Source organism: Neoarius graeffei, chromosome 5 (genome assembly GCF_027579695.1).
Source record: "Neoarius graeffei isolate fNeoGra1 chromosome 5, fNeoGra1.pri, whole genome shotgun sequence".
Lineage (NCBI taxonomy): Eukaryota > Metazoa > Chordata > Actinopteri > Siluriformes > Ariidae > Neoarius > Neoarius graeffei.
The window spans coordinates 48,688,553-48,714,995 of NC_083573.1; the positions used below are offsets into that span (position 1 = coordinate 48,688,553).

The 26,443-nt window shown below is 38.3% G+C and overlaps 2 protein-coding genes across 2 annotated transcripts in view; one reads left to right on the top strand and one right to left on the bottom strand.

Moving 5' to 3' along the window:
* The window catches only part of tg (thyroglobulin), a 68,236-nt gene that overhangs the window by 40,139 nt on the left and 1,654 nt on the right, over positions 1–26,443 (top strand). Inside the window, exons 37-45 of the mRNA XM_060921883.1 lie at positions 45–209; positions 475–679; positions 2,033–2,120; positions 2,267–2,405; positions 2,728–2,924; positions 8,439–8,603; positions 9,309–9,476; positions 9,589–9,776; positions 22,964–23,071. Of these exons, the coding sequence (XP_060777866.1) occupies positions 45–209; positions 475–679; positions 2,033–2,120; positions 2,267–2,405; positions 2,728–2,924; positions 8,439–8,603; positions 9,309–9,476; positions 9,589–9,776; positions 22,964–23,071 (1,423 nt within the window). The remainder of the gene's footprint in view (positions 1–44; positions 210–474; positions 680–2,032; positions 2,121–2,266; positions 2,406–2,727; positions 2,925–8,438; positions 8,604–9,308; positions 9,477–9,588; positions 9,777–22,963; positions 23,072–26,443) is intronic.
* LOC132886802 (src-like-adapter) lies at positions 2,548–8,016 on the bottom strand. Its single transcript, XM_060921885.1, has 7 exons — positions 7,727–8,016; positions 6,733–6,832; positions 4,789–4,875; positions 4,160–4,257; positions 3,940–4,071; positions 3,691–3,814; positions 2,548–3,402 (listed from the first exon to the last, which is right to left on the bottom strand). The coding sequence occupies exons 1-7, from the start codon at positions 7,803–7,805 to the stop codon at positions 3,177–3,179; spliced, it is 846 nt and encodes a 281-aa protein (XP_060777868.1). The 5' UTR covers positions 7,806–8,016; the 3' UTR covers positions 2,548–3,176.

Genomic DNA, 26,443 nt, shown 5'->3' on the forward strand with positions numbered 1-26,443 from the left:
AAGGATACTTACATGCATGTGTGTGTGTTTGTGTTTTGCTGCAGCCTGTGAGGAGGAAGACTCCTGTTCAGTTGTGTCAGTGGACAGTAGAGAGTCGGCAGTGAGGTGTGTCATGTACCCAGACACTCACATCTGCCTCCCGACCTCCAGTGGTCAGCATTGTGTCCTCCTCACTAAGGAACCTGCCCAATATGTCTACTTAAGAACTGGTATGATGTTCTGGGAAATTTAGCTAATAACATTTGAGAATAGACAACTCTACAGTCATCCTATAATGGATGTATCCAGAGAATAGTGTGAGCTTTTTCAAGAAAAGCTCTTCCAGTAGTTGCTTTTTTAATAGAAACATCCATTACGGTGACCTCAATTTAGTCGGTATCATCATTACAGTCTAGTAAATCATCTCTCTGTAACATTCTTATAAAATAACATTTCACTGTCTAATGTGAGTGTTATGGAATTTTTATGTTGAAGTTTTGAGGCAGCAACTAACCTCGGTGTCCATCCCTGGCCATGGAGCACTCCTTGGTAAAAACGAGATGAAGTTGATTGGGACTGACAGCAAGAGTGTGACTTATTTCCTGGGTGTTCCTTACGCAAGTCCACCAACTGGTGAAATGCGCTTCCGGCCCCCAAAGTCAGCTGATTGGACAGGCACCTGGAATGCTACATTTGCTCGGTGTGTGCTTACTTCTGTTTCTACATGCTGTATTCAGATTTAAGTTACATGCACATAGTGAGGAGTTAACACTGAAGTCGCTTACATCAGTATGCAGGACTCAAATGTCACTACAGACTTAAGTGCTATTCAGGCAGTTGTAAGGAATTTGAGCATGCACATCAGTGACGACAGCAAGACTGAATTTTTTATGGATAAAATTATGAGCTACACTTAATGTGAGCTGTAACTAAGAGATAAGCGCTTGGTCAGCTTTTCATTCAAACCATCTGCATATTTTCTTTTGCAGGAGGGCACCTCGAATTAACTAGAACATTAACATTATTTTAGAAATATGACAACTCAAAATAGGTGGCACGGTAGTGTAGTGGTTAGAACTGTCACCTCACAGCAAGAAGGTTCTGGGTTCAAGCCCAGTGGCTGATGGGGGCCTTTCTGTGTGGAGTTTGCATGTTCTCCCCATGTCTGCGTGGGTTTCCTCCGGGTGCTCTGGTTTCCCCCACAGTCCAAAGACATGCAGGTTAGGTTAACTGGTGACTCTAAATTGACCGTAGGTGTGAATGTGAGTGTGAATGGTTGTGTCTCTCTATGTGTCAGCCCTGTGATGACCTGGCGACTTGTCCAAGGTGTACCCCGCCTCTCACCCGTAGTCAGCTGGGATAGGCTCCAGCTTGCACACAACCCTGCCCAGGATAAGCAGTTATGGATAATGGATGGATGGATGGATGGATGGATGGATGGATGGATGGATGGATGGAACTCAAAATAGCTAATCACATGTATGGCAAAATAGGATAAATCCCATGCATACACTACGATTTCATAACATTGATGTCGAATGTAGTGACATTAAGATACGTATGTCAGTGCAAGGCATAAAAAACAATGGACAGTTAAAAAAATTAGGACTATTCATGCTGTAATATATTGGCAATATACTATATTTCTATTACATGTTTACTTCAGTGCTTTCCATATTCTTATTCGTAGATCAACAGATTAATTTTTGTTGTTTTGAAATCCCTTCTTGCTTTTACATCATATTGCTTTTGACAGCAAAGAAGAAAACAGCTTCCTTTTTCTGCATTTTCTCTTCCCCAAACTTTTCATGCTTAAAGGCAAGTGCTTATGTTTAAAGCTGGTGGTCTCTACTCTGTACACCTCTACTCAAGAAAAATCTGGCAATCTCTGAGGCGTGAACTATGTGATTTGCATAATGTGAATGGTGCATCTAGAAAATCAGCTTAAACACTTTTGAACTTAAATTGCCAATTCTGATTAGGGCTCTGAATGTGCTGTTTTGCAAATGTTTATTACATGGATATTTGTGCTTAAATATTGGAAATGTTTCAGGCCCACTTGTCTTCAGCCTGGTGACACTGATAACTCCGGCTCTAGTGAGGACTGTCTCTACCTCAACATATTCGTACCCAACAGTATGGTAGGTCCTGATGAGCTTCTCTCTCTCTCTCTCTCTCTCTCTCTCTCTCTCACACGCACGCATACACACTGTGTAAATGGTGTGCCCATAAACCCTTATTTCTGACCTTCTGTGGTGCAATATTATTTTGTGTGTGTTTGTTAAAGAAGCAGCCTACTTCAGTCCTAGTGTTCTTCCATAATGCTGGTTCCAGCTTGCTCGATGGCTCTTACCTTGCTGCTGTAGGAAACATCATCGTTGTGACCGCAAACTTCAGGGTGGCTGCTTTCGGATTCCTTAGCACAGGTACTATAAACTCCGGCAATATACAGACACACATTATTTTTTACTATATCGCTTTATTATTTATCATATTTCATTTTTACATAGTAAGAAGCTAGTCTGTTCCAGACAACACTAACTTTCTATCATTTCAAGAATGCTATGCTTTAAGTGAAGATTTTAGTGTGGATTCTTATGTCGTAATACTACAAATATGAACAATATTATGGATAACCAGAAACTAGTTGACTCTGTTAATGATGCTGTCCATTAGTTGAGATTACTGAATTGTGGATTGTAAAAACTCATCCATACTGTTATAGTTCATACGGCTACATGATTACAGGTTCTGGTACTTTTTCTGAGAACTATGGGCTGCAGGACCAGGTAGCAGCACTGAGGTGGGTACAGGAGAACATCGCTCTTTTCGGAGGTGACCCCACCAGAGTGACGATGGGAGCAGACAGAAACGGTGCTGACATCGCCAGCCTTCATCTGTCCTCATCCTCGTCTTCATCTCTGTTCCACCAGGTTTTGCTTATGGTAAGTGAGAAGATGGTGAACAGGAATAAGGATAAAGTACAAGAATAAAGATTTTTGTCCATCTTTGGTGTGAAGAAGCAAGCAGTGCGATACCATGTGAAAATGTTGCGATAGTTTGAGCGAAATACTTCATTTGCTAGGTTTTCTACATCCGTACATCTGTGGCAAGTTGTCCACACTATAGTAAGAAAAGAAACCCATTTCTTAGCTTTTGTCAATTTGGGCTATAGATTTTAGTTATGATTGTTTTGTTTAGTATTCCTCCTCATGGTCCTCGTCCTCTCTGATCATATTGTACATTCGTTGGTTTGGAACTCCGTAGAAGGATCTCCATTTCTTCCTCTTGAAGCTATGCCTTTTTTTCTCTTCCACTCCTGCCAGAGAAAGATAGGATAATACACTGTCCTGCACTCCAGCACTGATGTAAGATCCTTGTTGTGCAGAGACGGCAGTGGTATTTTGCTGGTCAAACGCCGTTCTGAGGAGGAATTATGGCACAATTAGCAAAAACTCACCAGCATATACTGTCTAGTGACAACTGGTTATGATATGACTGGTTCACTGATGAAGCACACGTAGCTCTGAAGTTAAGTGAGAGAACAATCAATACTGTTTAAATAATGAGTGATTTGTAAATGATTCCACTGCAGATATGACTCATTTGTCCATAGCTCTAGTGAGCAAGAAAGTAAGTCAAACCATTTGCCATTATTTGCACTTTCATAAAACAACCCAGTTTAGCTAATGTTTGAATTGAGTCATGTACCTGTCCACTGTTGTCCAGTTAAAGCTGTGAGCTCTCATTATAGGAGCAGACTGAGAGATGTGTACCGGGTCAGGGGCTGCCAGGCAAGGACCAGTGAGTAGACAACACAGACCATCTGCTATGTCTGTGTATGGAGGGGGAAACACAACATAACCCATCCAGATCAAATTACCTGTTCATTAAAATGCACCTACAGGATTTTACATTAGTTCTGTCCATTATTCTATTATTTTGTCATGTCGTCATTACCGGAGTAGTGGTTGACTAGGTCCTCGAGGCACTGGAACGTTAGCCCTGGAGAGATGAAATACCACTTGTTTGGCAGACGGAGGATCCGGTAATGCACTATAGATCTGTGGCGCACAGATAAGCTGTACACACCTGCAGGACCAAACCAAACATTTCACTACACATTCTCAGAAGCTTAAATAGCAAGTTACAGACACTTCACCGTGTAAAATCCTTTCACCTCTTCTGCTCTCTCTGACCATGAAAGACCCGACTCTATTCCCAGGCAGCTGAAGCAACTCCTCAGCTTTTTGTCTTGCAACACCTTCAAACAACCACCTGAATACAACAGGGTGGATGCATTAGTATTTTAGCCTATACTATATTTTTAATGTATTTATTTTCATTGTTTTAAATTAGGGACTAGGCAGCAAAAATGGAAGCGGCAGCGAAAACATTATACAGGAAAATGATAAAATACTGTAAGATATACTAGTAGTGAATGCATGCATAAATTGAAATAAAATAAATCCAGAGCCAATAATAAATCAAAATAAGTTCAATATGGTAAAAACAAACATCAAATAAAAACTTACCCATCATAAAATTTAAAGTGAAAACAAGAACAAAACAACTAGATTAATTATTTGAGAGTAACCTGAATGACTAATTGATACCAGCCTTTTAAGTTTCCGTGTATTCTATATTTTATTCTACTATCAAGCGACAAAAATAATAAAATCTAAAAGTTAGTTTTATATCATGGATCCTGTATGGTAATGTAATGAGTTCACGTATTGTATCAGAAAAGAACATAGGTTAACAAGGTTCAAACTCATTCATCATCACTATTCATTAAAGTTCACTCACCCGTGGTAAACCTTAGCTACATGGCAGCGTGGGATGTAGTTTTCCTCTCTTGTCTGGAGAGAATAAACCTTTACCCAGTAGCCCTCTCTAGAAGAAGAAGGATGGAGAGGGAGAATGAATTTGGACATATTTATAAGTCAATAGAAGAATCTGCATGAAGCAACAGAATGTTGAAAAATCTGCTTTCCATCCTGAGGGTCATGCCAATACAAAGAGTTAAATAATATAAAAAGATTAGTCCTGTGTTTTGTGTAAAATTGAAATGTGAAGACTCATAAAGTACCTGCCCATGACTGATTACTATTATGAACAACGAAGGCCCCAGTTAAGCTTTCACAAGATAGCAGCTTTGGGAATTGGGAAATATTCCGAGAATAAGTCCACAGAAAGGCATTCAATTTGCTTTATGGGTATACATAGTAAATGCCATTAAATTACAACATCAAACAAATGGTTGGCAAAATGAAATAAAAGGAAAAAGTAGGAAAAACCAAATAAAATTTACCAAATTATTGTCTGTCAATGAACAGATGAAAATAAATGAACAGAAATTAAAAAATGAAGTGAAATCAGCTGTCGAATGAGATGGATAAACTTCCGGCATAACTGATATGGTTAGTAGTGTCAAGCATTAACCTTAGCTGAACAGTCCACATAACACAAGCTTATGTTAACGATTTGGATAATCTAGAAAGATCAACAAGCTCACCTTTAACACCCCATCTGAATAACTATGGTTAGTGTTTACTCAAAATAGCTAATATTAAATGATAAATAATAATAATAATATTTGGCTAATCACATCACTAGCCTACATCAAAACTCTGTGTAATTTTGGAAGTCATTTTATGCATTGTTTAGCAAGTAAGATGTCACTAGGCCTGCAACATTATTCAAAGTAGGCTACAGCGGCAAGTAACACAAGTTGAACCAGTCACGTTTTTCGATGTCAACTTGGCAGCAGATAGATTTCATGTATGGTACACGCTGCACTCATGTTCAGTTAAAGTGAACATCAGAAAAACCTGTATTGTATCCAAGTTAATATTTAAAACAGCTTTCACAATTGAGCAATGGGTTCAGGAAAAAAAAACCCCCAAAAAACATGATAAACCTGAAGTATTTTGTGTAAAAGACGTCTATATAGACTGACGTGGAAAGTGGCCCATCAAGCATGGCATTTTTTTAACAGCAGAAAAAAAATATGCAAAAAGGAATCTACAGAGCATGTTAAATAAACCACATTATTCAACCTGTATCAGTGTTTTATCACACTGCAAAAAACTGAAAACTAAATTTGAGGAGAAAATTCCTACTTGTGAAATTATCTTGCTGCATGGACAGATAATTTTACTTGACAAGACATCTTGGAATAAGTTGGTTACAATCTAGAACTAGTTTTAATAATCTCAGAGTTGGTGTCTTGTTTTCTTCTAATAGGAAATGCTCGATCGTTTCAACTATATTCAAGATATTCTAACTTGTTAAGATATCATTTTTGCAGTGTAGAAGAAAACAAGACACCAACTCTGAGATTATTAAAACTAGTTCTAGATTGTAACCAACTTATTCCAAGATGTCTTGTCAAGTAAAATGATCTGTCCATGCAGCAAGATAATTTCACTCGTATTAAAGAATTTTCTCCTCAAATTCAGTTTTCAGTTTTTTTTTCAGTGCAGCATTTTAAATTGTAACAATATCTATGATTATATATATAAAACAATTATTTGTTTTTCTTTCAGACTAAAAGTCACGTTATTTAACATCATCAAATGTTTAAATATTATAAAATCATAAAGAATAAATCCTCAGTCCATCTATATAGATAGCAACATTTGCACACAGTTGTAAGAAAATGACAATGAAATACACTTCTATTTTCTGTCATGCGTAGCTTTCCTCGCCACATACACAGTTGTGAAAGATAAACATGAGAGTACTCACTCCGATAAGAGTCTCAGCCAGTCTCCTGTCCTGAACAGGGGCTCACAAATTTCAGGGGGAGGATAGTCACTCAACACCACTGCTGGCTCCTTTTCGCTTACTGTTACAAAGAAACACAGAAGAAATCATTGAAAAGAACAACATTTTATATTAACAAAAAATGTGTACATGTATGTCAGTTTCAATTGACGGAGCTGACCACATTGCGTCCTTTGTTTCGAATACAATATGACAGTTTGTTTACTACACAGCAACATCCCCAGTGTTGAATTAACACCCAAAGTGTTGATTTAACACCCTACTGTGTTTATATATGTTCAGTTGGACACAAATAAACTCTGAAAGTGTTAATTCAACACTAGTCGGGTTATTGTCAGTAAGCAGTAGTGTTTAATTTTTTAACTGACATATCGTTTTTTTCATTTTTTACTCCCAAATAGTGACATATGTGCTATACTAGAGGCACTTGACAATCAATACCCCTACTATATATGTTTGTATACACTCTAAAAAATAATGGGGCCAGTACCGGTTCTTCAGGGTGATGCCATAGAAGAACCTTTTTCAGGGCTTCAAAGAATCGTTCATGCAACAGTTCTTTAAAGAACCATTTAAACCATTTGTTTGAGCAGTGAAGACAGATTTGTGTAAACATAGCCTATGTGCATTGACCAGTAAATGGTAAGAGAATGCCAGGCTCTGAAGAACCATTTCCAATGTGAAGAACCTTTCGCATAATGTAATGGTTCATCACAGAGTTTTGACTCTCCGTGGAACCATCCAGAGATTTGAAGAACCACTGAAGCACCTTTATTTTTTAGAGTGTAGTTAATGTTGGGTTAAATTGTCTACGTATGTCAGTAAGTAAATTATTATTATTATTATTATTATTATTATTATTATTATTATTATTATTATTATTATAAGCTCAAGCTTTAAGTATAAGCACAACTATTTTCATCCAGCACTTTGTATCAATTATTAATTGTCTTACCACTTGATGGAAGATTGCCAGTAGTTGTAGTCTGTATAAACTCCTCTCTAGGCTTCAGTATCGCCTGCACATTACCCATTACTCAAACTAATTTCCAAATGCACCAGTTTACGAGGGTTCAGTCGATCCATACAGCTGACATCTTGAACTCAGCCTTTAATAATAAACTTTACTAGCATATTTAGAGTGCAGCACAGACATTTACTGCTGCTGCCTGACTGTTTTTAACTTCCTACAGAAAAGTGAAGAGTTGACTATCTGTAGCCTGTCAGAATAGGGAAGCTGTTTCTCACCACATTTTCCACTCTAACACTGAACAAAATAGGAAGGGTTGATAAAGCTTTCAGCAGTATGCAAATTCACACATACATGCACTGCTGGTAAAAAGGCCTATAAATAGGTGAAAATATAACTCCTACTCAGAAAAAAAACAGCTTTTGGTGAACATTTATTCTTTTATTTTTCTGCCTTTATCTCATATAAATAAGAGCTTTTCTTATTTTGATATACAATGAAATATGTGATCTAAGTGGGAGGTAAAGACGATTAGTAAAAATGATGAGTTTGTACCTGGAGTTATTTGTTTTGTCCCTTAAAGTATTTCACTGCATTTAGTCTTTTGATTCAAACATTGAAACAATGCTTTTAATAGGGTTTGTATAATAGAAATCTGCTTTATGAGCGTGGTATCTGTGTACATGTTTTCTTTTAGGGTGGCTCAGTGTTCTCTCCAGCTACAGTAATGAGCAAGCAGAAAGCCCAGGAGCAGGCTGTTTCTCTGGCTTTAGAGCTTAGCTGCTCATCATTAGATCCTGCACAGCTACTTATCTGCCTGAGACAAAAATCTGCTGACAGCATCAACGCTGCACAGACCAAGGTCGCTTTCCTTTGATAAAAACACAGACTACAGGCTTTACTTATCTACATCTCATAGCTGCAGTACCAGTCAACAGTTTTGACACATCTTCTAATTCAATGGTCTTTCTTTATTTTTATTAATTAAAAGACACTTCATGTCTTAAAGTAATGATGGATGTTGTTTCTCTTTACTTACTCAAGTGACATAATATGGATCGCTACAGTTGTGGAATAGGGCTATTTACTGTATGTTTTTATTATTTACTATTTACTGTTTGATCTCAAACGCATTAAGAAGGCAAGAAATTACACAAATTAACTTTCGACGAGGCACCTGTTAATTGAAAAGCATTCTAGGTGAAGCTGGTTAAGATAATGCCAGTAGTGTACAAAGTGTCATCAAGGTAAACGGTGGCTACTTTGAAGAATCTAAAATATGAAACATATTTGTGTTTTTTTAACACTTTGTTGTTTACCACATAATTCCATATATGTTCCAGATGTTATTTCATAGTTTTGATGTCTTCAGTTTTGTTCTACAATGTAGAAAATAGTCACAATACAGAATGAGTAGGTATGTCCAAACTTTTGACTGGTACTGTATATTCTAGCTACGTTTTGATACAAATTACAGCAGTGATTTTTTTTTTTAATTCCAATGTTGAATTTAATAAATGATATATACTGATAAATGCCTTGTATGGCTGTGTGTTTTTGTGTACAGTTATTGGCAGTAAGTGGCCCCCTGCAGGCCTGGTCTCCAGTGGTTGATGGTGTGGTGGTTAAGGAACAGCCGTCAGTAGCCCTGAGCTCCGGACGCTTCCATAGAGTGCCGTTGATGCTAGGTTCTTCAGCAGAGGATGGTCTGATCAGCAGAGCTAAAAACATCAAGGTCAGAACAGGCAGGATTTAACTGGATTGGTGTAGTACCATATGATCAGAAATGCTTTTATGTATTTACATTGTATGGTAAGAAATTTTATTGCTGTCTGTCATATGAATAGAATTTTGAGAAACTTCAGGGAAGAGCAGACAGTAAAACTGCCTTCTATGAAGCATTGTCCAATTCTCTGGGAGGAGATGATGCCAACATGTTTGTGAAGGAAGCAGCTACTTGGTTCTACTCTCTGCAACACTCTCCAACTCCCTCTGGCTACAATGTCTTCTCCCGTGCTCTGGAGAATGCGACGAGGTGAGAAAGAACACAGTCAACTACTTTATATCAAGGGCTGCCCTTATCAAAAAGAAGTATACTTCAAGTTCATTTTATGAAGTATACTTAAGTAAAGTTAAAAGTATATTTCTTTCAGTATAGACCCCTTTCACATGACGTCACCGCGCCACGAGATTTTGTTAGGCGCCATATTGGAAGACCAAGTACATGCACTCATAATATAAAACAAAGTACGAGCGAGAGTAAAGTGACATGATGGATGATAATTCTGGTTATGTGAGTACATTACCAGCTGCAGAAAGGGCACGGTATGTGGAGAAACTGGCTGTGATTGATGGGTTTGACCCATATGATAAGACTCGGGGCAAGGGAGAATGGAAACATAAGGAGGACCGGACACCAATTCTGCTATCTGTTTGCTACCCAGACATTGTAAACTATTTGTTGTTTACACCCAGTGCCTACACTCAGTGTTCGAACTATGCCGATATTTTCAGGGGGCCCCTTTTTTTCCCTTGGGGGTGTGTGTGCTTGCGCTTGCCTCAGAGCGCGGATCTCCAAACACATGAGAAGCCTATCTTACGCACATATCACACGGACTCCACACCTCCACACACGCATCGCGTCTGAAGTCATAACTCATCAGGGGAAATCGTGTCCACATTGGCATGTTCAAAAAACAACCTCGCGTCAACAATGATACCACACGCAAGAAAAAAAAAAAAACAGTCAGGCTACTCAACAACCAACCTGGCAGCAGCGAGCAAGCCCCAAACCATCCTAAATTATTATTATTATTGAATTGTAGAAGTCTGGGAGGCTTGCTCCTCATACAGTTATCAACTTGGGGCCAATTTAGCATGTTTTAAATCTGAATTTCTTGCGTTTGCTTACCTCAAAGTGTCCGCAGATCATGCACAGACTTATCCATTATATCCACAGTTTTTTGCCAAGTCTCACACAGGTTTCTTTCAAGTCTACTGTTGGGCCAATAAATCATAAATAAAACAGCTCAGATTTGTTTGTTTAAGTCGTTTGCCACTCCACTTTATTCTCGTGGGTTCACATACCGCTGCCGTTATTTCCCTCTAATCACGAGTTTGTTGGTCTTCCAAAATGGCGCAGGGTCTGTTTACTTCTGGTTTCGGGTGACGTCAGTGAAAGGGGTCTATACTTTTGTGTACCAAGTATACTGATATCAATGTACTTACAGTATACTTGTAAGTAAACTAATCTAATACTTCTTATCTCATCTCATTATCTCTAGCCGCTTTATCCTGTTCTACAGGGTCGCAGGCAAGCTGGAGCCTATCCCAGCTGACTACGGGCGAAAGGTGGGGTACACCCTGGACAAGTCGCCAGGTCATCACAGGGCTGACACATAGACACAGACAACCATTCACACTCACATTCACACCTACGGTCAATTTAGAGTCACCAGTTAACCTAACCTGCATGTCTTTGGACTGTGGGGGAAACCGGAGCACCCGGAGGAATCTAATACTTCTTGAGACTAAATTGGCCCACATAAAAAGTATACTTTAAGTCAAAGAGAAGTAAACTTTGAGTATACAACTAGTATTTTTATTTTGCACTGCAAGTATACCACAAGTAAACTTATATACTAATAGTTTACTAGTTCTATACTTGTAGTCCACTCTTTAGTTTACAAAAGCATACTTCATAGCAGGGGTGCAGATCCGATGTCAGGATTGGGGGGGGGGGGGGGGGGGGGACAAAAGTGATTTTTTTTTTTTTCCCGTATGCAACTCATACCATGCAACCATAAATCACAACTTCGTAGAGGCTCGCCACATCATTCAAAAAGTACTGCACAGGGAATCATTTGTCTGAAAATACATTTGTTTGTACAATTCTGAATAATTTAGGGGATTTTTATTGGGGGAGACAATTCATGTTTTTCAGAAATTGGGGGGGGTGGGGGGTGGGGTGTCATGTCCCCCCCGTCCCCCCGGGATCTGCACCCATGCTTCATAGTATACTGGAAATATACTATGAGTTTACTTGTTTTATAATTCTAGTCCACTTTTTAGTTTACTAAAGTATAATTTGTAGTAGGGGCGGCACGCTGGTGTAGTGGTTAGCGCTGTCGCCTCACAGCAAGAAGGTCCGGGTTCGAGCCCCGTGGCCGGCAAGGGCCTTTCTGTATGGAGTTTACATGTTCTCCCCGTGTCCGCGTGGGTTTCCTCCGGGTGCTCCGGTTTCCCCCACAGTCCAAAGACATGCAGGTTAGGTTAACTGGTGGCTCTAAATTGACCGTAGGTGTGAATGTGAGTGTGAATGGTTGTCTGTGTCTATGTGTCAGCCCTGTGATGACCTGGCGACTTGTCCAGGGTGTACCCCACCTTTCGCCCGTAGTCAGCTGGGATAGGCTCCAGCTTGCCTGCGACCCTGTAGGACAGGATAAAGCGGCTACAGATAATGAGATGAGATACTTTGTAGTATACTGAAAATATACTATCGGTTTACTAGTTCTACACTTCTAGTCCACGTTTTTAATTTATAAAAGTATACTTTATAGCATATTGGAAATATACTATTAGTTACTGGTTATATACAGTGGTGCTTGAAAGTTTGTGAACCCTTTAGAATTTTCTATATTTCTGCATAAATATGACCTAAAACATCATCAGATTTTCACACAAGTCCTAAAAGTAGATAAAGAGAACCCAGTTAAACAAATGAGACAAAAATATTATACTTGGTCATTTATTTATCGAGTAAAATTATCCAATATTACATATCTGTGAGTGGCAAAAGTATGTGAACCTTTGCTTTCAGTATTGTGCAGCAATAACTGCAACTAAACATTTGCGGTAACTGTTGATCAGTCCTGCACACCAGCTTGGAGGAATTTTAGCCCATTCCTCTGAACAGAACAGCTTCAACTCTGGGATGTTGGTGGGTTTCCTCACATGAACTGCTCGCTTCAGGTCCTTCCACAACATTTCCATTGGATTAAGGTCAGGACTTTGACTTGGCCATTCCAAAACATTAACTTTATTCTTCTTTAACCATTCTTTGGTAGAACAGCTTGTGTGCTTAGGGTCGTTGTCTTGCTGCATGACCCACCTTCTCTTGAGATTCAGTTCATGGACAGATGTCCTGCCATTTTCCTTTAGAATTCGCTGGTATAATTCAGAATTCATTGTTCCATCAATGATGGCAAGCCGTCCTGGCCCAGATGCAGCAAAACAGGCCCAAACCATGATACTACCACCACCATGTTTCACAGATGGGATAAGGTTCTTATGCTGGAATGCAGTGTTTTCCTTTCTCCAAACATGACGCTTCTCATTTAAACCAAAAAGTTTTATTTTGGTCTCATCCGTTCACAAAGCATTTTTCCAAAAGCCTTCTGGCTTGTCCACGTGATCTTTAGCAATCTGCAGACGAGCAGCAATGTTCTTTTTGGAGAGCAGTGGCTTTCTCCTTGCAACCCTGCCATGCACACCATTGTTGTTCAGTGTTCTCCTGATGGTGGACTCATTAACATTAGCCAATGTGAGAGAGGCCTTTAGTTGCTTAGAAGTTACCCTGGGGTCCTTTGTGACCTCACCGACTATTACAGGCCTTGCTCTTGGAGTGATCTTTGTTGGTCGACCACTCCTGGGGAGGGTAACAATGGTCTTGAATTTCCTCCATTTGTACACAATCTGTCTGACTGTGGATTGGTGGAGTCCAAACTCTTTAGAGATGGTTTTGTAACCTTTTCCAGCCTGATGAGCATCAACAACGCTTTTTCTGAGGTCCTCAGAAATCTCCTTTGTCCGTGCCATGATACACTTCCACAAACATGTATTGTGAAGATCGGACTTTGATAGATCTCTGTTCTTTAAATAAAACAGGGTGCCCACTCACACCTGATTGTCATCCCATTGATTGAAAACACCTGACTCTAATTTCACCTTCAAATTAACTGCTAATCCTAGAGGTTCACATACTTTTGCCACTCACAGATATGTAATATTGGATCATTTTCCTCAATAAATAAATGACCAAGTATAATATTTTCATCTCATTTGTTTAACGGGGTTCTCTTTATCTACTTTTAGGGCTTGTGTGAAAATCTGATGATGTTTTAGGACATATTTATGCAGAAATATAGAAAATTCTAAAGGGTTCACAAACTTTCAAGCACCACTGTACATCTAGTCCACTTTTTAGTTTTGAAGTATACTACAATTACCCTTCTAGGTATACGATAAGTTTTCTAGCCCTAACCCTTACCTCAAGCACACTACCAGTACACAACTTAAGCGTTTTGTATCTTAACTCATTCCCTACGGCAAGCCGCTGACAGCGGCTCGGCGAATTTCCCATTCCCTACGGAAAGCCGGTACTATCGGCTTTGGTGACGTCATACGGAATTCCCTCGGAAACTCCCATAATAAAGCAGTACACGTGAATTTGACCAATCAGAGCCGTAGAGGACTGCACATAGACCATATTTGGATATTATAATTAGCGGGAAACCCCAGAAGTCACGCGTAGGGAAGGTTTATTATAGCAGGGATAGACTGCTATAACATTATTATAGTATTATAATATTATAATATAATATTATGATTGATGCTTGTGAAACCTACCTACTTCAGAATTCTACAAAAATAATTCCATATTTAGAAAGGATAGGTTTCAAGGACTCGGTAAATGTATACTTTTCTACCTCTAAAATAATTTGTTATGGAGATAGAGACATTTAACTGGATGTACCTATTAAATTCGATTTTCACAAAAAGTATTCCGTCAAAACGTGACTGAAAAAAATTGAAGTATTCCCTAAGGAATGAGTTAAGGTACAATGAAGTTATAAAGGTAAATATTCAGAAAATAACAACAGATACTCAGGATTAAGAACATATTCATTTTCTTTAAAAATACAAATTTAAAGCAACATTGTATTAAATGCCATAATATAAAAATATGGCAATGACAACTGAAATTGACATCCAAGCTCTAAAGAAAAAGAAATAAATAAAAAAATTTTAATTATCCCACTCAGGAGAAAAAAAAAAACTTATATGGAACTACAGACATACCTAAGAGTCAACAATGCTTAAGCACAACTACAGGGCAAGTACATTTAAACATAAGGCACAAATATTGTAATACTTTATTACACTTTTGTTAAATACATCTTGATCAAAAGGTTAAGTATAAGCTTAATATACTTAGACTTTTCTATATACAGTGGTGCTTGAAAGTTTGTGAACCCTTTAGAATTTTCTATATTTCTGCATAAATATGACCTAAAACCTCATCAGATTTTCACACAAGTCCTAAAAGTAGATAAAGAGAACCCAGTTAAACAAATGAGACAAAAATATTATACTTGGTCATTTATTTATTGAGGGAAATGATCCAATATTACATATCTGTGAGTGGCAAAAGTATGTGAACCTCTAGGATTAGCAGTTAATTTGAAGGTGAAATTAGAGTCAGGTGTTTTCAATCGATGGGATGACAATCAGGTGTGAGTGGGCACCCTGTTTTATTTAAAGAACAGGGATCTATCAAAGTCTGATCTTCACAACACATGTTTGTGGAAGTGCATCATGGCACGAACAAAGGAGATTTCTGAGGACCTCAGAAAAAGCATTGTTGATGCTCATCAGGCTGGAAAAGGTTACAAAACCATCTCTAGGCAAGGCAAGGCAAGGCAAGTTTATTTATATAACGCATTTCATACACAGTGGCAGTTCAATGTGCTTTACAGAGGTAAAAGCAAAACAGTAAACAATAGAAAATAAAATTACATAAAATAAAGGGGGAAGAAGAGAGAAAGTTCAGTAAAAACAGCAGAATAAAATGGAATAAAAGTTAAGTAAAGTTTAAGACATGCAAAGACTGTAAAAGTTAAGTAAAGTTTAAAACATGTAAAGATGATAAAACATGTAAAGAAAAGCTTGGACTCCACTAATCCAGAGTCAGTCAGATTGTGTACAAATGGAGGAAATTCAAGACCATTGTTACCCTCCCCAGGAGTGGTCGACCAACAAAGATCACTCCAAGAGCAAGGAGTGTAATAGTCGGCGAGGTCACAAAGGACCCCAGGGTAACTTCTAAGCAACTGAAGGCCTCTCTCACATTGGCTCATGTTAATGTTCATGAGTCCACCATCAGGAGAACACTGAACAACAATGGTGTGCATGGCAGGGTTGCAAGGAGAAAGCCACTGCTCTCCAAAAAGAACATTGCTGCTCGTCTGCAGATTGCTAAAGATCACGTGGACAAGCCAGAAGGCTATTGGAAAAATGTTTTGTGGACGGATGAGACCAAAATAGATCTTTTGGTTGAAATGAGAAGTGTTATGTTTGGAGAAAGGAAAACACTGCATTCCAGCATAAGAATCTTATCCCATCTGTTAAACATGGTGGTGGTAGTATCATGATTTGGGCCTGTTTTGCTGCATCTGGGCCAGGACGGCTTGCCATCATTGAACAATGAATTCTGAATTATACCAGCAAATTCTAAAGGAAAATGTCAGGACATCTGTCCCTGAACTGAATCTCAAGAGAAGGTGAGTCATGCAGCAAGACAAAGACCTGAAGCACACAAGTCGTTCTACCAAAGAATGGTTAAAGAAGAATAAAGTTAATGTTTTGGAATGGCCAAGTCAAAGTCCTGACCTTAATCTAATCAAAATGTTGTGGAAGGACCTGAAGCGAGCAGTTCATGTGAGGAAACCCACCAACATCCCAGAGTTGAAGCTGTTCTGTATGGAGGAACGGGCTAAAATTCCTCCAAGTTGGTGTGCAGGACTGATCAACAGTTACCGGAAACGTTTAGTTGCAGTTATTGCTGCACAAGGGGGTCACACCAGATACTGAAAGCAAAGGTTCATATACTTTTGCCACTCACAGATATGTAATACTGGATCATTTTCCTCAAAAAATAAATTACCAAGTATAATATTCTTGTCTCATTTGTTTAACTGGGTTCTCTTTATCTACTTTTAGGACGTGAAAATCTGATGATGTTTTAGGTCATATTTATGCAGAAATATAGAAAATTCTAAAGGGTTCACAAACTTTCAAGTACCACTGTATTTTTCAGTATAAGCCAAGTATACTTATGTATAACTTTATTAAGTATATCTCTGATAAGTAAATAAAAAGTAAACTGAAAGCATACTCTCTTATTTTTAGTTTAAAAGAAGTATACTACAACCCCGATTCCAAAAAAGTTGGGACAAAGTACAAATTGTAAATAAAAACGGAATGCAATGATGTGGAAGTTTCAAAATTCCATATTTTATTCAGAATAGAACATAGATGACATATCAAATGTTTAAACTGAGAAAATGTAGCATTTAAAGAGAAAAATTAGGTGATTTTAAATTTCATGACAACAACACATCTCAAAAAAGTTTGGACAAGGCCATGTTTACCACTGTGAGACATCCCCTTTTCTCTTTACAACAGTCTGTAAACGTCTGGGGACTGAGGAGACAAGTTGCTCAACTTTAGGGATAGGAATGTTAACCCATTCTTGTCTAATGTAGGATTCTAGTTGCTCAACTGTCTTAGGTCTTTTTTGTCGTATCTTCCATTTTATTATGCGCCAAATGTTTTCTATGGGTGAAAGATCTGGACTGCAAGCTGGCCAGTTCAGTACCCGGACCCTTCTTCTACGCAGCCATGATGCTGTAATTGATGCAGTATGTGGTTTGGCATTGTCATGTTGGAAAATGCAAGGTCTTCCCTGAAAGAGACGTTGTCTGGATGGGAGCACATGTTGATCTAGAACCTGGATATACCTTTCAGCATTGATGGTGTCTTTCCAGATGTGTAAGCTGCCCATGCCACATGCACTAATGCAACCCCATACCATCAGAGATGCAGGCTTCTGAACTGAGCGCTGATAACAACTTGGGTCGTCCTTCTCCTCTTTAGTCCGAATGACACGGCGTCCCTGAGTTCCATAAAGAACTTCAAATTTTGATTAGTCTGACCACAGAACAGTTTTCCACTTTGCCACAGTCCATTTTAAATGAGCCTTGGCCCAGAGAAGACGTCTGCGCTTCTGGATCATGTTTAGATACGGCTTCTTCTTTGAACTATAGAGTTTTAGCTGGCAACGGCGGATGGCACGGTGAACTGTGTTCACAGATAATGTTCTCTGGAAATATTCCTGAGCCCATTTTGTGATTTCCAATACAGAAGCATGCCTGTATGTGATACAGTGCCGTCTAAGGGCCTGAGGATCACGGGCACCCAGTATGGTTTTCCAGCCTTGACCCTTACGCACAGAGATTCTTCCAGATTCTCTGAATCTTTTGATGATATTATGCACTGTAGATGATGATGATATGTTCAAACTCTTTGCAATTTTACACTGTCGAACTCCTTTCTGATATTGCTCCACCATTTGTTGGCGCAGAATTATGGGGATTGGTGATCCTCTTCCCATCTTTACTTCTGAGAGCCGCTGCCACTCCAAGATGCTCTTTTTATACCCAGTCATGTTAATGACCTATTGCCAATTGACCTAATGAGTTGCAATTTGGTCCTCCAGCTGTTCCTTTTTTGTACCTTTAACTTTTCCAGCCTCTTATTGCCCCTGTCCCAACTTTTTTGAGATGTGTTGCTGTCATGAAATTTCAAATGAGCCAATATTTGGCATGAAATTTCAAAATGTCTCACTTTCGACATTTGATATGTTGTCTATGTTCTATTGTGAATACAATATTAGTTTTTTAGATTTGTAAATTATTGCATTCCGTTTTTATTTACAATTTGCACTTTGTCCCAACTTTTTTGGAATCGGGGTTGTAGAAGCACACTTGAATAAACTTCTTTTTTGTAAGGGTAGTCTGAATCCCAGCAACAGTGACATTTGGATATATTTCAGTCTTACTTTAAAATGGAGCATGATAGTGCAGTGAATAATTATAAATTGTAAATAAATAAAAAACATACTAAGCACAAATTTTCAGATACAGGTAAGTGCTGATCTTTTCCTTTATCTACTCTATATGGAAACTATTACTTATCATCATCCTGTTTTAAAGTTGCAGTATATAAGTTTTGAGGTTAGAAACCCTCTTGTGAGTGGCAAGTCAGTACACATTCAAAAAAGATTGATGATTGTGTCCAAAACTGCATGCACCATGTCAACTATCAGTGATGCCATTGGTGTACTGAAATACTATTTATTGCAGCAGTATCTGGTTGGGGATGCATACTGAAGATGACATTATTAGCCACTGATATTTTCATATCTTCATATTACAAAATTGTTTGTCTCAGATGATGTAAAAAAAAATCCCACAAGACTCGTTAGCTCTGAGCTGACAACTGTTAAAAGCAGAGCCATTATAAAGCAGGAAGCAAACCACTTGAAGAATTGAAATCTTGAATTGAAATCTATGGGGAAATTCTTTAATGCCAAAGATGGCAGTTGTATGCACATATCCCACCCTCTCCCCAAAAAGCTGCCGAACTGGGAAACATATTAAGCCAAATGTGTTGTTGCATTGATGTAAATGCACAGTTGTGCATGCTTAGTAGAAGTATAGTGACCTCATAGCAACCTTGTACATCTGTAATAGAAGTATAACCTGGAGTTTAAAAAAAAAAACATATTTTGAGGCAGAGACACCAAACTTTTTAAGTCGTTTTTATCAGATTTGACTGGTGATTCTATACATGCAGTTTTTACGTCCTGGTGGCCATTTAGACAGGGGTCTGCTTGGGCGTGTTACCATGATGCTGAGACTTGTTAACGTTGACATTAATGCCTCTTATTCAGAGCGATGTACAACATACCCGGAGCAGTTGCAGGTTAGGTGCCTTGCTCAAGAGCACTTCAGCCATTCCTGCTGCTCCAGGGACTCGAACTGGCGACCTTTTGGTCCCAAAGCTGCTTCTTTAACCATTAGGCCATGGCTTCCACTTGTTTATAAGGACTTTGGTAAAAGTGCTGTACAGATAAAAGTGAATTCAACTGAATTGACGTACTGGATTGTCAGGGCAACTTGGAGTAGCAAATTTTATTATCTTTTTTTATTTTCATGTTTTGTTTAAGGACATTTTCACCAAAACATTTATATGCACTGTAAAAAAAATTGTCATGTGAAAAATAAATAAATAAACGTACTGCTGTTGATCTTGAGGTATCATGTCTGGATTTTCAGTACAGTGCACCCTGAAGCTTACCCTTAGCATGTATTTTTAAATTTGCACATACTACCATTTAGTTAAAAAAACAACTTTTGAGCACTAGTTTGCATTCCTTACATAACCCTTTCTGTCAGTAAAGTATCTCTAAACCATTTTAGAGCAAACCAAGCAGTTAAGTGTGGGTACGGTTGGCTTCCTGGAGAAAGTGACGCTCCCTAAACAACTTCTTGTTGGGATGCCAACACATACCCACGTGAGAAGGGTGTAGCTTTTATGGTTTAGTGGAAGGAAACAGCATCACTGAGTCTGAGTGAAATAAACCAATCATGAACAAAGTGTGACCCCTTCATTTTTGTGGTTTCTCACGTAACAACAAATTTTAGTCTGCAATGTGTGTCTTCGCATGGCTGTGTGCTGTATGTGTTGGTGTCAGATGATAAACATTTTATGATTAACTTTTTGTTTTGAAACTGTTGTTTTCTAACTAAAGAATAACTTTAATTTCTAGTCATGGATATTGCATACCACTGTGCATGAACCATTAGGAATTAGGAACCTTAACAAACCAGGTTGGAATATTTGAGAAATTAGAGAATTTTTTTTCTTTGGATTTGAGGGTTTATTATATTAAGCTTTATTACACAATGCCAAACTGAGCTCCAATTTATCCATAGTTTATTGAGATTTTACTTATAGCATATCATAGAGAATATTAGCATAATAACAGTACAGTATCACAGGCCCTTCTTTAAATAGATTTCAGAAACTGCTCATACGTTAAATTTCTGTTTTGATTCAGTGAACTGAAAGCTATTGTTCTGTGAGAGATGGAAAGACAGGGCGTAACTTTGTTGCCTTATTCCACCTACGTAATGACTAGTGTCAGATATAGCATGGACTATGGCTGAACCACACATAAAGACCTGCACAATGGAGCAACCACCAGCATCACAGTGCAGTGTTTGTTTGCTCTTATTATTCTAATACTCGTATATACTACACATAGCTATGAGGTGATATTTTCATCAGTACTATAGATAACTGTGATACTTTAACTCACATAAAGAGTGTTCACGTCATGGATTCAGAATATGTCTGATGTTTGGCAGACTTTTAATGCAAACTGAAACCGAATATTTGTTTTAATGTGTGTATGAGAGATGAACCTCCTGTATTTTAAGAACTAGGCTTTATCAGTGAAATTAGCTGTCTGTCTGTACTCTACACAATTTTGAGAGCTGTTTTAAAGATCACCTTTTATATATAGTTTTACCAGATGTGGTGCAGTACCATGACCAGACTGAAGACTATATTTAATCCTACTTTTCCCCTTTTGTCCATTACCACATGCTAGAGAAGTCAGTGTTACAGTCCACTGGAAACTATTAGTCAAATGTACTGGTGAGGAAACAAATTGCCATTTTACTAATTAGTCCATTGGAGTCTATTACATATTCCAGTTTTTACGTACACTCTCACAAACTTGAGATGTCCCACTCAGAGAAACGTCAGACCTAGGTTTGGAAGCTGAACATTTATTGAGCTGTTTTAATCACTGTTCCTGCGGTGTTTGCAGACAGGATGCTAACTTAGATGCTTTAACCAAAATCACATGTTTTCCAATCACTCTGTACTTTGCTTTTGTCTTATCTGCGTGCATACGCGCACACACACACACACACTGGCAGACAAAATGCGAAAGAGAGACGAATACATGACAGGGAGCATGAGCCATTACCTCTCTGGCTCATCATCAAACCCGTCCCTCACAAAGCCAAACAACCTAATTTCAGTAATCTCCTTAGTTGTTTTCTTTGCTTGATGCAGGCCAATAATTTGACCTTTCTGAAACACAGTAACATCTTTACCACGATCATGGCATCTGTCTTCTGACATGGCTGTTTAAGAAATGAGAAGCTACTCACTGCTTCAGTTAGGGTTAAAAGAATAGTTACCAGCTGAAACATAATATAGATATATAGACAGGGCCTAAAAGTGGAGCTCCTGATGACTGTATGAGCAAAATATTTGCAATGGCACAAAATCAACCTGAATATAATAATAATAATAATAATAATAATAATAATAATATAACATACGAACCATCGAATTGTGTGGTGTAGTGTATTTCGTGTCAGTAAATTGCTGCATTGTCTTGTGACAGTGAGACCAATAATGAGATGCACATCACACTTAGGATACATATTTGTTCCTTTCTTTGACACCATATGCCATGCGCCGGAAACAACATCACAACTTTTATTATGGTGTGACTCTGCTGGGTGCCTTGTGGACAGCAGTGAACCAGTGCTTTCACTTTACACTATTACTATATAGTTAGATCGCATATCAAACTTGATACGTCAAAAAGTCGTCTGGTTACATCTTTCACGTCCGCGCACGTTGGAGCTTAGAGTGCGCAACCGCAGATTGTAAAGTGCATGCGCACCATTAGGACTAATTAGCATGCACCTGTTACTGATTAGAGCTCAATCACAGCACATACTGTACATATAAGGACTCGCAGTAACACACAGACTTTGTGAAAGCCTTGGCCTAATGGTTAGAGAAGCAGCTTTGGGACCAATAGGTCAATGGTTTGATTCCCTGGATCAGCAGGAATGGCTGAAGTGCCCTTGAGCAAGGCATGTAACCCCTGGCTGCTCTGGGTATATTGTATGTTGCTCTGCATAAGAACATCTACTAAATGCCATTAATGTGATGTAACACGCCCACCTGTTACATAAGCTTTCATTTGCAGAAGAAAGACTTTAGTCAACAGCATGAAGAACCCAATCCTCATCTGATCCTGAATGCGGAACATTTTCTTTAGCTGCCACTCATGTAGTTACATACATATCAAGTATGCCAGGAGTGAAGTTAAAAAGACTGAAAAGATAACCTCAGCAAAGCAGCTGTCATCACTTGTCATCAGTGTTGTCTTATTTGAGCATCACCGTGTAGTGTTTATGTAGTGTACTGTATGTTTATCATGAGAAGGATGGAATCAGAGACTTGGATATGTTTGTATGTTCATGACTATTATTTCCACCACAGAGATTTCTTCATCACCTGCCCCTCTGTTGAAATGGCCAATTTCTGGGCCTCCAGCACCCGCTCTGCTGTTTACATGTACCACCTGCCCCAAGACATGGTGTACACCAGGTACTGTATAATACCATTATCATTTATATTAATCTCAGTTGCGACTTCTTGTGTCTATGGAAAGGTACAACAACGATCAATAGGTAGATTAACAAAAGAATGATGCATTTAGGATTTGGAGCAGAAGCTTCAATGAGTAGTAGGACAGGAAAATGTTTAATGGATGAGAAATCACACATTGCTGGATTTCCTATTAGATATCTCAGATATTTTATGTCTGTGATGCTAGAAGTACTTTGTGTAATGCTGCATTTATCTTATTTTCTTTTGCTTACACACTCAGTAGACACCAAAGAATACCCTCTAAAAGGACTTACATTCATACAAACATACATACATACAGTATATAAAATTAAGAGACCGGTTCATTTTTTTCTTAAATCAGCATCTCTATGTATGGCAGCCATTTCATTCCAGTGTCTGTGCTGGAATTCCAACACAAGCACGTCTCATTTTACTTTATGAGGTACTGATTAGGTGATCACCTGATATATTTTTCAATACAAGAAGATAAACTTCACAGCTGTGCACCACCGTGTAATGTTCTTTATATTATATGGACACATCCACAAAAAAATACGCAAGTTAATCAAAACAATTTTCATTTTGAACCGGTTTGCCATTTTGACAATGTGCGTCAGGTCAGCCGAAAAACACTGGGAGTGATGTCATCGGAGTGAAATATCTGGAAATATGTCACTCAGATCCGCTATGTATTTCATATGAAAAATGCAGGTTTTTCAATACAAGAAGATAAACTTCATATCTTCAAGCCGTGTGATTTTATTTTTATTATTTAGACACATTCACAAACAAAAAGTACCTAAATTTATCAAAACAATTCATGAGTTTCTTCACGAGTGACATATAGAGATTTAAGTTACAATTTTGGTTCTCCATGTCCCAGATGTTGCTTGTATTAAAAATACCAGTGGCATATTTCCCAGTAAAACACTCGTGTCCATATATATATATATATATATATATATATATATATATATATATATATGTGTGTGTGTGTGTGTGTGTGTGTGTGTGTGTTTCTTTCTTTTTTATTTTTTTGCACTTTTTCACTCATTATTCTCCAGTGTCATCCTTAATGGATGATCTGTTCTGCGCACTTGTATATGTGTCTTTAACATACAACCATGAAAGTATAAAAACGTTTTGCAGTTCATCTGAATTTGGTCAATATGCTCATATATAATGCTATTTGGGCATTGCAGCTTATCAATTAAATAAAATTATGTTCTCCTCTTAAATGTTTCATACACTCTTATAAGTCAACCTGAAAATATCAGTTAATTTCCCTGAAAGAAACCCCATCTACCTTTACATTTATAACCTAATCTGGTTATGGAAAAACAACATTATTGCCACTGAAATATATGTTTACAATGGCATATTCGGTATCATGTTGTGAGTATCATCTGCATGAGTATCTGGGATTACTGACCCCAGTCTTTCATTCGAAACTCACATTGATAACATTACCCGGATAGCTTTCTTTCATCTCAGAAATATTGCTAAGATAAAAATTTAATGTCACTACATGACACGGAAAAAATAGTTCATGCTTTTGTTACCTCCAGGTTGGATTATTGTAATGCCTTACTGTCTGGATGTTCCAGTAAGTGCATAAACAAGCTCCAGTTAGTTCAAAATGCAGCAGCAAGAGTCTTTACTAGAACTAGAAAATATGACCACATCACCCCTGTCTTATCCACACTGCATTGGCTCCCAATCAAATTTTGTATTGATTATAAAATACTACTATTGACCTTTAAAACACTGAATGGTCTCGCGCCACAGTACCTGAGTGAACTTCTGGTCCTTTATGACCCGCCACGCCTACTTAGATCAAAAGGTGCAGGCTATCTGCTGGTACCTCGTATAGTGAAGGCCACATCAGGGGGCAGAGCCTTTTCTTACAAAGCCCCACAGTTATGGAACAGCCTTCCAAGTAATGTTCGGGAATCAGACATGGTCTCAGCGTTTAAGTCTAGGCTGAAAACACATCTGTTTAGGCAAGGCAAGGCAAGGCAAGTTTATTTATATAGCACATTTCATACACAATGGCAGTTCAATGTGCTTTACAGAAGTAAAAACAAAAACAGTAAACAATAGAGAAATAAAATTACATAAAATAATTTTATCTTTATTCTAAAATAATTAATTAAAAGAATTAAAAGAATTAAAAGAAAATAATAAGAATTAAACAACAGTAGAAATAAAATATTAAAATGCCAAAAAGAAAAAGGAGAAAAAGAAAGAGAAAGGGAAAGAAAAAAAAACTAGCAGAATAAAATAGAATAAAGTTAAAGTAAATTTAAAACATGCAGAGAAAGTAAAGATTATAAAAAATGTAAAAATATTAATTATTTAACAGAAAGCATCTGAAAACAACTTGGTCTTTAACCTAGATTTGAAGCTGCCAACAGCAGGAGCATTTTTAATGTCCTCTGGCAGTTGGTTCCATAGCTGTACTGCATAGTAGCTAAAAGCTGCTTCACCACACTTTGTTTTAACAACTGGTTTTAATAGTAAATTTTTCTGTTGCGATCTGGTAGATCTGATTGGGTTAGGCCGCTGCAACATATCAGAGAGGTAATTGGGCCCTGTACCATTTAGAGATTTGTACACCAGCAGCAATGCTTTAAAGTCAATTCTGTAGCTTACTGGAAGCCAGTGAAGGGACCTTAGGACCTTAGGCTTGTTTAGTCAAGCCTTTTGTTAATGGTGTTTATGAGGTAAAGGTGTAGATCTGGAGGGTCCTCAGACATAGAGTGTTTTGGTAAACTGAGATGTATGGATGCTGTCAGTCCCCCACTCGCTTGCTCACTTGAGTTTGTTGACGGTGTAGTGGCTGCTGCTTTATGTCCCGGGGCTCCCTCATGCCTGCATTACCTTCTGGCTCTCCCCTTTTAGTTATGCTGTCATAGTTAGTTTTGCCGGAGTCCCTGCTTGTACTCAGTGCAAAATGTATACTGTACCTACTTATTCAGGTGATATCGGGCATACCTAACAACCTGTGTTTTCTCTCTCTTCACCCCCCCCCCCAAAAAAAAAAAATCTGTCCCTCTGAGTTACATTAGATTAGATTAGATAAAACTTTATTGATCCCTTTGGGAGGGTTCCCTCAGGGAAATTAAGAATTACATGTCGGTCCTGGGATCGAGATGCTGACGTCTTCTGCTCCTCGGACCTGCCTGATCCATCCTGGTGCCCTGTGTCTGGTTGGAGTCTCATCGCTTCGCTCCTGTGGAGGACGGCCCCGTATGGACAGTTGAAAGTCACACCTGGAGGATGCTCTGGACACTTACAGTAATGCTTTTATGACTGAGGACTACAGTTGACTTGCTAACTTTAGGA